Source organism: Aristolochia californica, unplaced genomic scaffold (assembly GCF_029961685.1).
Source record: "Aristolochia californica isolate CCGP_79_NKW_82.1479 unplaced genomic scaffold, dmAriCali1.0.hap1 SCAF_3, whole genome shotgun sequence".
Lineage (NCBI taxonomy): Eukaryota > Viridiplantae > Streptophyta > Magnoliopsida > Piperales > Aristolochiaceae > Aristolochia > Aristolochia californica.
This window is the reverse complement of record NW_027181992.1, coordinates 146,571-159,904: the sequence shown is the minus strand read 5'-3', so window position 1 is coordinate 159,904 and position 13,334 is coordinate 146,571. Positions and strand designations below refer to the sequence as shown.

General features: G+C 43.6%; 1 protein-coding gene across 5 annotated transcripts in view; it reads left to right on the top strand.

Annotated features, from left to right (window-relative positions):
• The window catches only part of LOC137958563 (guanine nucleotide exchange factor SPIKE 1-like), a 56,268-nt gene extending 43,301 nt beyond the window's left edge, over nucleotides 1–12,967 (top strand). For 4 of the 5 annotated variants that reach the window (XM_068805626.1, XM_068805625.1, XM_068805627.1 and 1 more), the window contains 7 exons: nucleotides 8,184–8,327; nucleotides 8,886–9,059; nucleotides 9,137–9,484; nucleotides 9,586–9,918; nucleotides 10,948–11,133; nucleotides 11,313–12,287; nucleotides 12,394–12,967. In XM_068805626.1, coding sequence (XP_068661727.1) covers nucleotides 8,184–8,327; nucleotides 8,886–9,059; nucleotides 9,137–9,484; nucleotides 9,586–9,918; nucleotides 10,948–11,133; nucleotides 11,313–12,287; nucleotides 12,394–12,648 — 2,415 coding nt within the window. In that variant the 3' untranslated portion in view covers nucleotides 12,649–12,967. The remainder of the gene's footprint in view (nucleotides 1–8,183; nucleotides 8,328–8,885; nucleotides 9,060–9,136; nucleotides 9,485–9,585; nucleotides 9,919–10,947; nucleotides 11,134–11,312; nucleotides 12,288–12,393) is intronic. The other variant, XM_068805628.1, reaches the window with a different exon arrangement.
• The last annotated feature ends 367 nt before the right edge of the window (nucleotides 12,968–13,334 follow it).

Here is a 13,334-nt window from a genome sequence, read left to right as displayed (position 1 = left end):
GCTGGGGAGCATTTGCCATTGATCCCCAACTTAAACACAATAAAAGTTTTTATTTTTTTGATTTCTTTTTCTCCCCTTAAATAGCATCTCAACACCTCAAGATGTCCAATTGGACAAAATGTTAGAATAAGAAAACAACGGAGAGGACTCTCATAGAAATTTGTAAAAATATACGGGTGACACTTTTTCATGTGTGTGTGCGTTCGTGTAACACAAAATGAGAAAATTTGAAATCAACATATTGTATGATTTCAAATACAAAGTAGTGATAACAATCATTTAGTGGTAAAAACTTCAATCATATAGTGTGGAAACAATTTTGACCACATATAGTCTTTCAAGTAGAGACAACATAGCTGATATTGTATCCTTGTACTTGGAATCACATTCTTAGGTCAGCCAATTATGTAGCTGATAGGCTAGCTAAATTTGGAACTTCCCAGCAACCTCTCATTGTTTGGGATGGCTCTCCCTCCTCTTAATGTTGCTCTTTTGAGCCTTTTAATATAACTCGGCACTATTTCAAAAAAACAAAAAAAGTAGAGACTACATCGATTAGGATAGTTAGAGCTTAATGGCAGCATAACCATGACACCAAAGGACGATAGTAGAAAATCTACTGAAGAACAGTAGTAAGAAACTACCCACTTACAGCTAGGTCCCCAAAGAGATTTTCAAAATGAGCCTCTATGCGCCCGAGCGTGCAGGTGTGAACCCCAAACTCCTGTGACCCTTCATCGGTCACCATCCCTATGGTTGGCGATCGAAACCCACGACACCAGACTTCTGGCAAGGATGTAGTCACCTTTTCCGACACTGATAGATGGCATGACAACGTCACGCCGAGCAAACACGAAAGAACTACAACCTCCGGTCTCGGAAGAAATCAGTCTAGACGCTCAGATTTCTCAGAGCTTCCCTCTGATGAGACTCTTGAACCTCCGACTCAAGGTTTCAACGCCAGCTGGAAGACGATCTCTTGGCGAAAGAGAAGAAATCATCCTTTCCATTTCAGCTACGGAAAGAACAGAGTTACAGTAGAGAAAGTCGACCGGAGCTTCGGCCAGGTGATTCACATCTCGTCTGTTGTCGGATCGAAGATGTCCTTCATCTACGTTCCAGTGAAGGCCATCTCAAGCTTCGTTCTCAGTTCCAAAGAGTCATGAACGAAGCCCATCGAACTCGTGAACTTTGGACATGGGATTCAAATTTCTTCCTGATGGAGAGCTCCTACTGGGGAAGAAGAGAATGCCGCGTTGTACATCGACGTGGCTCAGCTGTGCTCACCAAAATATATATTCTCGAGGCTACTAACTCAGGATTCGGTTGGAAGGAGTACGTAGAAGCCGTCCAGAGCTTCTCTTTGGCGCCAACTCCGGCAGGGGGAGCACCCAGCTCTGGCGACGCCATTCGAACTCCACCCTCCCTTTTTTTCGAGCCTACCCCTCATACCAATCAACCCCTCAGAACCTTTTTTCAGGCCACCATGTCCCAACACACCTTCACCCAGAAACTTCTAATGCCATCTAAATCCCTCCCAACTTACTCCACGAAGGGTGAAAATCCCTGGACCTCTCTATCCTATTCCGCACATCCCCTGGTATCGTCAAATCCAGCATCCTTCAATGGCTGGCCGACGAGCTTCACCTCCCCTATACACCCAAAATTTGCTACCTCAACCCCCAATCTTGGCTTGTCCATTTTGGAACCCAGCAAGAGTCTTATGCGGCCCTTGCTCTCACACCCCACTGCCCTTGGGCATCATTGGGATATCAGAATGACTCCCCTCGACTCCTTCTAGTCAATCAGGCAATGGCCTACATTTTTTTTTTTTGAAATGATGTGGATTTTTATTAAGACAAAAGCTCAAAAGAGCAATTTACAAAGAAGGGAAGCCTTCCCAAACAATGAGAGATTGCTGGGAAGTTCTGAATTTTGCCAATTTATCAACCAAAGAGTTAGCTGATCTAGGAATGGGATTCCAATTACAATGAGTAGAAGATACAATGTTAGCAATACTATTAGTGATGGGCCAATGGCGCCAAGGGGGGAAGCTGTCTTTGGAACACCAACTAATAACCATTTTCGAGATGCCTTCAATGATTAACTTGCCATGGAGACGATCAACAATGGGCTACATTCATCGGCCTCCTTGCGGGAATTATGGCAAAAAGAGGTTTTCACGAGCATCATCTTAGAGTTTGGCTCCATAATTGCTCTGGACCCTCTTATTGAGCACTGACATCGCCTTGATGAGGTCCGGATCCTCACCAATCCTCTACGTCCTTGCGAAGGAAATTACTTCCGATGCATTATGGTGGATAATGCCTGATTCTGGATCCGCATTGATTTGGCAGACATGGAAGACTTTAGAAGTGTGACCTCAAGTCCTGCAGCTGAACCTCGAGATTCTTCACAGCCTGTCCACCCATTGAGAGCAACCACCCCGGTCTCCTCTCTCCCCAGCAGATTAGCCCTCACCCATACAATCATGCAGTTGGCACTGATGCTATTTCAGCTGCCCCCTTGATAGTCTCTCCCACTAGCCTGCCACACATCAAGTCTTTCTCCTCCTCTCCTTGCTACCTACTAGCGTTGAAATAGAGGCCAGAAAAGGCAACTTCTTTAGGGAGGACCCAGTGCTACTACTTGATGCCCCCGCAATCCAGAGACAGGGGGCTTCATCTTTCTAGAGCTGGGTGAAAGAGCTCAGAATTTTGTGACTATTCCCCAGACATAATAGCATAAATATGACCCAGAAACTTGGACGCAGATAGTGGAACTTAACAAGGTGATGAGCACTGTCTTCACGGAGCCTCTGTCGGGAGAAAATCACCTGTTTGAGAAGTCCAAGAAGAAGAAAAATTATCAATGATTATTCTCTCTTGGAATGTTCGTGGAATTGGATCCTCTACCAAGGCAAATGTAGCTATTTTTCAAGAAACCAAGGCGGCTTCTCTTCCCCTTGGCTATATCCGCGAATTGTGGGTCCTTAAGGAGCCCAGTTGGATTTGTGGATGTGGTTGGATTTGTTGGCGGCATGCTACTGATGTGGGATACCAATACCATTGAGGTGCTTGATCGTTGCTCTGGCACTTACACCCTTGGAATCAAGCTGAGAGACAAAGGTTCAATGAACATTTGATGCCTAGTGTGTATATGGGCAACATCTCTTCTGGGATGACCTCTTGAGGACTTGTTAGATGTGGCTTATTCCTCTGATGTTTTCCGGAGACTTCAATGTTACCCGCTTCTGCCATGAGAATTCCCCACCCTCCCGGAGAATCACAACCTCCTTGAGGCTATTTGCGGACTTCATTGGATGTTGGGACCTAGACGAGATTGCCCTTCCTGGAAAGACCTTCACTTGGTCAAATGGTAGACAACCCCCCGTCCTCTCCAAGCTTGACCACTTCTTAGCCAATAATGACTGGCTCAACTATATAGGAATGTCACAAACAAAGTTCTCAATTGGGTCGTTTATGACCAATGATGGTTGATACCCACTTTGAAAGTCCCCCCACCCTTTTCAGATTTAACAATGCTTGGATGGCAAACCCCTCTATCCAGTCCTTTTGGGAGAGGATAGTCACTGTTGGCCCTAGCAGATGGACCTTCCCAGTTAAGCTCAAGTTGTTGCTGCGGTTCTGGGCATCCGAGAGAAAGGCCTCTACCTCACCAGAGAGGGCTTCCGCCCTTGCTCAGATTGCCACTTTAGACTCAAACGAGGACTCTAGAGGCCTCTCTTCCTCGAAATTAACTCAGAGATATGCCCTCCAAGGGCAAATGCAGTCCTTCGCCCACAACGAGCTCGTGCACTAAAAGCAGCGTAAAAAATTTAAGTGGCTCTTAGATGGGGATGAAAATACTAAATTCTTCCACGCAGTCGCCTCTGCACGGAAAAGAGCCAACCACATCACCTTGCTCAACGTCAATGGTGAGACTACCTCGGATTGAACCCTTATATCAACTCATTGGTGAATTTTTTTGCAGATTTATATTATGATCGCTAGCCAGTCTGCCCTTTCTTCCAAAGGGTTTACTTCTAGGAAATTCCATCAGCTGCTGCTAGCCTCATTGAGATCCCCTTCTCCAACCGGGAAATTGAAAAAGAAGCCATGGGTCTTCCTTTGGATCGCTCCCCGGGCCTGGACGGCTACAATGGGGAATTCTATCGTTGATGCTGGCCTACATCAGAGATGACATTGCCTGCATGGTTCGTTCCTTCTATCAGCATGGCATCAAAACTTCGTTGATCGCCCTAAAATAGAAGGGGCAGAGCTCCCATCTGACTTCCGGCCGATCAGTCTCACCACCGGTGCCTATAAGGTGATTGCGCTACTCCTTGCTAATCGCCTCAAGGCGGTTCTCCCTATTGTCATTTATCATGACCAGAGTGCTTTTATCAAGGGAAGAAATATACTAGATTGGGCTGTGGCATGTCACGAGCTCATCCACCATTTTAAGGTTTCGACAGAGTCAACTGGAAGCTTCTGGACACCCTCCTGGGGAAGATGTGATTTGGGGAAAAATGGTGCTTTTGGATCCAAAGCTGCATCTCCTCAGTGAGCTATTCCGTTCTTCTCAATGGAACGGTTAGTGGGTATTTCAAGGGATCCAGGGAAATCAGACGGGGAGACCCCCTTTCCCCCTTGCTTTTCAATGTGGTGGCAGAATATCTCTCCTCCTCGATCTATTTGGCCAAGAACTTGGGATGGCTCCTCCCCACGACGGATTGCGTAGCCTTTGGTATACCGATCCTTCAGTTTGTAGATGGTACCATTTGTTTTGGGGTTGGTACTATGGATCAGATCAGGAAAATGTGTGCTATCTTGGGATTATTTTTAATTGGCTTTTGGGCAGAACATCAACTGGAAGAAAATCACTCTCCTAGGCGACCACATCGACTCAGTGCTTTGGGGTATGGCCGACTACTTGGGATGCTCTTAGGGAAATTTGCCAATTACTTTTCTGGGGCTCCCACTTTTTGACTCTCGGCCTTCGGCGGCGCTTTGGTCCTCTCTTATTGAGAAATTTGAGAAGAGGCTAGTTACTTCGAGGGGTAAGCCTATATCTACAGCAGGTCGTCTCACTCTCCTCAAGTCTTGTTGGACAGGGTTGCCGAACTATCTACTATCATTCATGCACTGTACGACCTCCGTTTGCTCCAAGATCAACGTCATCCGTCGATGCTTTCTTTGGAGAGGGTCAGAAGACACCTTCAGATATCACTTGGTGAGTTGGAAGGTTATTTGCATACCCCATAATAGGGTTGGATTAGGCATCTGGCCTACGAAGGAAATGAACAAAGCTCTTATGCTCAAATGGATTTGGAACTTCAACGTCAAGCATAACAGCCTATGGAGAGATATGGTCAGATTCTACCTTCAATGTTCGGGTGCCTGGTGGAGAGTGGGTGGCGTCTCTCGCCTCTTATCCTCGATATGGAAATCAATTCAAAAGCTCCTCTCAGTATTCTGAGATGCTATTTCCTTCTCATCAGGCAATAGAAGGACCCTCCTCTTCTGGTCAGATGAATGGTGCGGCTCCCGCCCCCTCTCTGAGGACTTCTTGGAGCTCTCTAGGGTGGCTAGAGACCTCTTCTGCTCAGTGGCTGATTCTTGGAGGGAACATTCATGGAGTCTCCCGTTTTGTCGGGGACTCAATGATGAGGAAACTTCGCCTTTTTGCTCTCCTCTCCAGACTCAACAACACTACTATTCGTGAGCATGTAGTTGATTAACTGACTTGGAAGCCCAATATCAATGGCTGATTCACTGTTGCTTCCGCCTACTCTCATATCAGAAAGCAAGACTACAATATGCGTGAGCACAAGGCAAACTGGAATAGAAGCTCTCAGTGCCAAGTAAATCAAATTTTTCGTGTGGACGGACATCAGGGAACAAATCCTCACATCTGACAACATTCATAGAAGAGGCTTCACCACCCCCGATCGTGCTTGTCCCCTTTGTGGTGTGTGCGATGAGACAGTTCAACATGTTCTCTTACATTGTGGATATTTTTGGCAAGTCTGGTTGAAGATTTTTTGGAAGATTGGACTCCCAATGGGGCTGCACCAGGACCTCTTCGGCACCTATGAGATGGTTATGGGGATCTACCTTCTTTGGTTGGGCAAGTTAATTCTTTTGGCATGCCTTGTGCATGTTCCATGATGCCTATGGCTTGAGAAAAGTAACCGGAGATTCAACTCCAAAGCTAGCACCCCGGGCAATACGGCTTCACATGTTGTGAGCCTTATCTCGAGTTGGTTACATACCAAGAAGGAGTTTGCCTCTCTATCAGGTGTTTCCATTCGGGAAAATTGGAGTTTGATTGTTCATATGACGGGCCCTTGCAAGACTCCGGTTATGGCTGTTTGGGATCCTCCCCCTTGCGACTGCATCAAATTCAATTTTGATGGCAATGCTATAGGCTGTCCTGGGCTAGTTGGACCAGATGGTGTTTTCAGAGGTAACAATGGCGACCCTATTCTATCTTATGTGGGGCCGGTGGGCATTGCTGATTCAAATATTCCTGAAGTGAGTGCTCTTCTATTCGGCCTCCGAATCTTCAAGGATCGTCTCCATGGCAAGATGATTATTGAAGGAGACTCAAAGACTATCATCAGTTGGTGTTCAAAAGATAGCTCCCCCCCCCCCCCCCCCCCCCCCCCCTGGCACCGTTGATAAATTAGCAAAATTCGGAACCTCCCATCAATCTCTTATTGTTTGGGAAGGCTTCTCCCCTCTGTAATCTGCTCATTTGAGCTTTTGTCTTAATAAAATCCAGCACCATTTCAAAAAAAAAAAAAAAAAAATGAAAAAATGAACTACCCACTTATGGGTAGTAGAAAATCACTCTCCTAAGGGTAACAGAAAACAACCCACATAAGAATTGTAGAATGTCTCCAAGACGAAGTCCCTCCATATTCAAATAATGGTAAAACTGTCAAACACCTAGCAACTTCCCAGGAGGTCACCCATCCTAGGACTACTCGCGCCCAAGCTCGCTTAACTTCGGAGTTCTGAGTCAGATACCTAGCCAATACAACCCGAAAAGACTAGCCGTTTAAGGTGTGGACGGAACCTAACCCATCAGTGGACCAGGGGCGGACGGAACCTAATCCAGGTGGACCGGAACCACCTAGCTCTGACACCCACAGTTCCCGCTCCTTACTGCTCCCCACGGGATTCGAATGCGGAACGTGGTGCTCAGCTCTGCTACCATGTCAAACGCCTAGCAACTTCCCAGGAGGTCACCCATCCTAGGACTACTCTCGCCCATGCTCGCTTAAATTTGATAGACTAAATTTGAAAAAAGAACACAGATCTAAAGGGAAGAAAGGGTGACCGCTTAGTTACATAACACAAGATTAGAGAAGATGGACAAGGGAATTAAAAGGAAAGAAAACAATTTCAATAACACATTTTCTCTATGAGATGAGTTGATTGAATCAGCTGGCAGATGCTGTAGGACGATATTACCAAATAATAGAGAATCTTCTTTGCTTATAGAAGTCATGCAGTTATATCACCCAAATATATTGTGTGCTGTATTAAGACTCACACGGTTGAGTGTATCCCTCATGATAATCATTATAAATTGTACTAAGACTGGTTGTTTGAGAAATCAATGCTAGATGACATGATTGTATTTTTTGGGTTGTTTCATGAATTAATGCCAGATGATATAATTCTATTTTCTATTACCATATTCTAAAATCCCTTCTTATGTTTATTTCTTAAAGTTTGTGTTGAAGTAGTTTTTTATTTAACTAATGCAAAGAAGACATTTTATTAATTGAATTGAAAAGAAAGCTTCATAAGTGTCCTTTAGTTTCATGTTTTTATCTCAAGTTCTCTCCTGTTCTGTCTCCTTAGACTAACAGCGTAAATTGTTCTCTTGCATCTCTGTCTGCTGTTGACTCTTTTTGGATGCCATTTGTTTTTTCTCCCTTCCACTTAAAGTGTATCTCTTATTAGACTTCACAACAAGTATGGAATCGTTTGGAGGAAAAAAGCAAGGAAAAATAAGGCAGACTGGTTGATGAACATATTTTACATCTTGAAATGCCCTTCCATGCGGATTGTAGTCTCAACTGATATAGGCAGAACTGATTTGACTCATTCCTGATTTTATTACTTTTTATGTTAGTGTTTGATGTGGACTACAACACTTTACAGCATAAAAAACCTATGGACAGCGTGCTTATAGGAAGTAGCTCCCGCAGCCCTGATGGAGATGGTCCTGTTTCACCAAAGTATTCTGATAGGCTTTCTCCAGCAATCAACAGTTACCTGTCTGAGGCTTCACGGCAAGAAGTGCGGGTATGGTTTCCTCATTTCTCCTCTAGTTTGATAGCTTCCCTGGGTGTGATCCTTTGAACTAAAGTGCAGTGACTGAATAATAGAATGTTTCTGGTCACCCTTTCACTGAAACAGATGTAGATTGGGTATGTAATCATTCAGAATTGGTAATCATCCTAAATGAATGTGTGATCGTATTAGTTAGAAAGTAAATAATTTGCTTCTCTGCACAGATTATTACTAGTAATGTATTACAACAGTTTTTTTTTTATTATTATTTTTTATTTTTTATCTTGAAGATAATCCCATATCCATCACATTCAAAAGAAAAAAATGTCACATAGGGTTTGAAGTGATCCATGGCCTTGTATGAGAACTTGAGTTGGGCCTTTGAGTTTTTGATTTGGATGCCTTTCTTCATTTGATATGTGTTTTCTTGTATATTTTACATCCTTAAATTTGAATCCAGTAAAAGTTTGTCTCTCTCCTTGGCCTTCGTTATTTTTGTTTCTAGTTTTGTTAATAATCTGGTGTGGCAACTATTATTTATCCTTGCCCTTTCTACTTGCTCTATTGCAGAGTCAGGCAACACCTGACAATGGTTATTTGTGGCAAAGAGTGAGCCCTCAGTTGACCTCCCCCAGTCAGCCATATTCCTTAAGAGAAGCCCTTGCACAAGCACAATCTTCTCGCATTGGTGCTTCCACACGTGCACTGAGAGAATCTTTACACCCTGTACTGAGGCAAAAGCTGGTATATCATTTACTTGAAAGCTTGTAACAATGTTATGTTTTATAATGTTCAAACTCTCACATTTTGTTCTTATTCAGGAACTTTGGGAAGAGAATTTGAGTGCTGCAGTTAGTCTCCAGGTTTTGGAGATAACAGACAAGTTCTCCACTGCTGCAGCTTCCCACAGCATTGCTACTGATTATGGAAAACTGGACTGCGTAACATCTATATTTATGAGTTTCTTTTCACGTAGTCAACCATTAGCCTTTTGGAAAGTGTTGTTTCCTGTCTTCAACAAAGTCTTTTATCTTCATGGAGCAACTTTAATGGCAAGAGAAAATGATCGCTTTTTGAAGCAAATTGCTTTCCATCTTCTCCGACTTGCTGTTTTCAGAAATGATTCAATCAGGAAAAGGGCAGTTGTTGGGCTTCAAGTACTTGTGAGGGTATGGGTTTTTCTTTCATATTAGGATGTTGGTCAATGATCATCAAATTTTGGGTCCTCTGCATTTATGATCTGATGCATCTGTCTCTACTTTTGGCTCAGAGTTCATTCTATCATTTTTTGAATACAACACGATTGAGGGTGATGCTGACCATCACATTGTCAGAGCTAACGTCTGATGTACCAGTAACACAGATGAGGTCTGATGGATCACTTGAAGAAAGTGGTGAAGCTCGTCGTCTTAGAAGATCTTTGGAAGCTATGGCAGATAAAGATAGGAGCTTTGATCTACTTCTGGAATGTGGGCTTCCTGAGAATGCTCTCGCAGCAGTTCCCGAAGGATCGGCGGAGAATCGGTGGTCCTGGTCAGAGGCTAAACATTTGTCAAGTAGTCTGATTCTTGCCCTTGATGCCGGCCTTGAGCATGCTCTTTTGGTAAGCTTACACAGTTTTTTAACATTATTAAGGAAAGTGAATTGCTTTAATATGTTATGCCTGGTAAGTAAGCAGGTTGCACACCATGAAGTAGGGATAGACTAGGGTTAATGTTAGACATGCTTCTGTAGTCTAAATTTGTGTTTACAGAATGCTTTAGGTAAACAACACACTCACTATGGATGGAAATGAGCAGAGGCCAGTTTGAACCTGCACAGGCTCAAGATCAAGCTCGAGCCTCATATTGAGCTCGAATTCAACTTGAGCATAATTCTATAGGCTTGAACTCAGCTCGAGTTCTACTTGGCCTGGAAAAAAATCATGGCCTGGCTTGATCAAATGTGGTCCGGCTCAACCTCTTGTCTTTAAAAGGAAATAAATAAGTTCAACTAGCTTGCAAGCCTTGAGCCAAGCTCTACAAGAGTTGGGCTTGGTTCATTTTTGCTTGAGCTCGGCTCGGCACGGCGTGTGCTCAGTTGAGAATTGGGCCGAGCTGAAGTAGCTCGGGAGCCAACTTGGTTTAGTGCCACTCCTATATCTTGCCCTTAGTTATGAATAAAAGCTTTATATGAAGTTTGCCTTGTGTGGCCATCCTCCATAATAAGGTTTTGGAGGGAAGATCTCCGTTTAGCATAGGAGTGTGAACCTAAGTACAATTAAGGGAGGAGGAGATGCTACAGATATCAAGGAAGGCCTCCCAGTAGTCTCATCATTGGAGGCAACTCCAAAGTGGTGATCTCTTGGTTTTCCTCCCCCTTCTTTGAGCTCCACTGGCGAGCTTTTTATGAATCTCTTCCTTATTTTCTTGGTTTTCCGAAATCAGCTAATTCTTTGGCTGACTCTCATGCTAAGAATAGTGTCTCCCTCCAATCTCTTGTTGTAAAGGGAATGTATTCCTGATTGTTTGTTGTTTGCTCTCCTTTGTTTAATAAAGCTCATCAGTTTTTAAAAAAAATTGAAAATCGTGTTAATTTACAAAATGGTGTCCAAAAAATATTAATGTGATACACATATTAATTTTTTTGGCAGGGTTCTGTGATGGCTGTAGATAGGTATGCAGCTGCAGAGAGCTTTTATAGACTTGCAATGGCGTATGCCCCAGTTCCTGATCTGCATATAATGTGGTTACTGCATTTATGTGATGCACATCAGGAGATGCAGTCCTGGGCTGAAGCAGCTCAGTGTGCTGTTGCTGTGGCTGGTGTCATTATGCAGGTAATAATCATGTAAATCATTATGGGAGTCTGATTACATGAAATATTTTTTACTCAATTCGGTAGCCTAATAATTTTCCTTCAAAAATACATTATCAGTTTTGCCACATATTTGTAATTTTCGTTTTTTACTGTATTTTTCATTTCTAGTTTCTCCATTTTCTTGTTGGTTTCTTTCAGGCCCTTGTTGGTAGAAATGATGCTGTTTGGACAGGAGAACATGTGGCAGCTTTACGTAAGATCTGTCCCATGGTCAGCACTGCTATTACAGCTGAGGCATCCGCTGCAGAGGTAGAAGGATATGGCGCATCAAAACTCACAGTGGACTCTGCAGTGAAATATCTTCAGCTAGCAAACAAACTCTTTTCTCAGGCAGAACTTTATCATTTCTGTGCCAGTATATTAGAACTCATAATTCCAGTTTATAAAAGTCGTAGGGCATTTGGTCAGCTTGCAAAATGCCATACATCACTCACAAGCATTTACGAATCAATCCTTGAGCAAGAGTCAAGCCCCATACCATTCAATGATGCTACTTATTACCGAGTTGGATTCTATGGAGATCGTTTTGGGAAGTTAGATAGGAAAGAATATGTATACAGAGAGCCTCGTGATGTACGCCTTGGTGATATCATGGAAAAACTAAGCCACATATATGAATCCAGAATGGATGGCAGTCATACCTTGCATATTATACCTGATTCTAGACAAGTAAATGCAGATGAGTTGCAGCCTGGGGTGTGTTACCTTCAAATAACTGCCGTAGACCCTGTCATGGAAGATGAAGACCTTGGTAGCAGAAGAGAGAGAATTTTCTCTCTGTCCACTGGGAGTTTGCGTGCTAGAGTCTTTGATCGATTCCTGTTTGACACACCATTCACCAAAAATGGGAAGACACAAGGAGGTTTAGAAGACCAGTGGAAGCGTCGCACTGTTCTCCAGACGGAGGGATCTTTTCCTGCACTTGTAAACCGGCTGGTGGTGGTGAAATCAGAGTCACTGGAATTTTCCCCTGTTGAAAATGCAATCGGGATGATTGAGACTCGGACTGCTGCTCTGCGTAATGAGCTTGAGGAACCTCGCAGTTCTGAAGGTGATCAGCTCCCTCGCCTCCAGAGCCTCCAGAGGATACTACAAGGCAGTGTTGCAGTTCAGGTGAGTAGGTTGAGAATTTATGTTTTTTAACCAGCTATTATTGTATCAATGGGTGGTTCGGCTGGAACATGTTGCTAAAGGTTTCATTTGGATTTAAAATCTGCAGGTCAACAGTGGTGTTCTCAGTGTCTGCACTGCCTTCTTATCAGGTGAGCCTGCAACAAGGCTTCGATCACAGGAACTGCAGCAACTTATAGCAGCACTTCTTGAGTTCATGGCAGTTTGTAAGAGGGCAATCCGGGTTCATTTCAGATTGATTGGAGAAGAAGACCAGGACTTCCACACCCAACTTGTAAATGGGTTCCAGTCTCTCACCGCTGAGCTATCACATTATATTCCCGCCATCCTTTCTGAGCTGTAATACTGGAATGTCCATATGTCTTGTAATTTAATTTATTTTTAGCCATTGTTCCCAATCCTGATGTTCATATCCTCCAAAATGTTTTGGTAGTGTACATGGCCTCCAAGTTGTAGTTTTGTAACAATTTGTTTCATTTAGATTGTCAAACTCGTGCATTGTTGTCTTTTTCCAGCTCTTTTTTTGCTGCCCCTTTACCTCTGAGTTCACCGGTCAGGGCTTAAACGGGCTATTTTTTTCCACTCATTCAGGGTGGTTTATGGGTTCACTTATGGACTCAGGTCTTTAATATGTGACTGGCGCCATCGGGTCAAATGCAATCTACAAGGAGAAAATACTTTACAGTTTACTAGTGAGAGAGTTTCTATCATGACCAGACTTTTTTTTCTCTCAGAAGGCTATTCTTTATGCAACTCAATCATAGAGCGCGTAACTCCTACAATGGAAGCGGCTGAGTTTGCACACAAAAATTGACAGTGGCAACATACATGAGATTTTGATAGCAGGTGTCTCAGTCATCGGACTAGAACCAGTTTCAGATAATATATCAGATTACAAGGGACGTGCTTTGGTCGCTCTTACATGGATGTAGCGAAGGACACTAGGCAGTGAGCTTGGTGTATTTGACTTTGCAACTCCCCGTAAGGGCGAGGTTAGTGAGTACGTATCCCTCCCTAATTGTTGTTTTG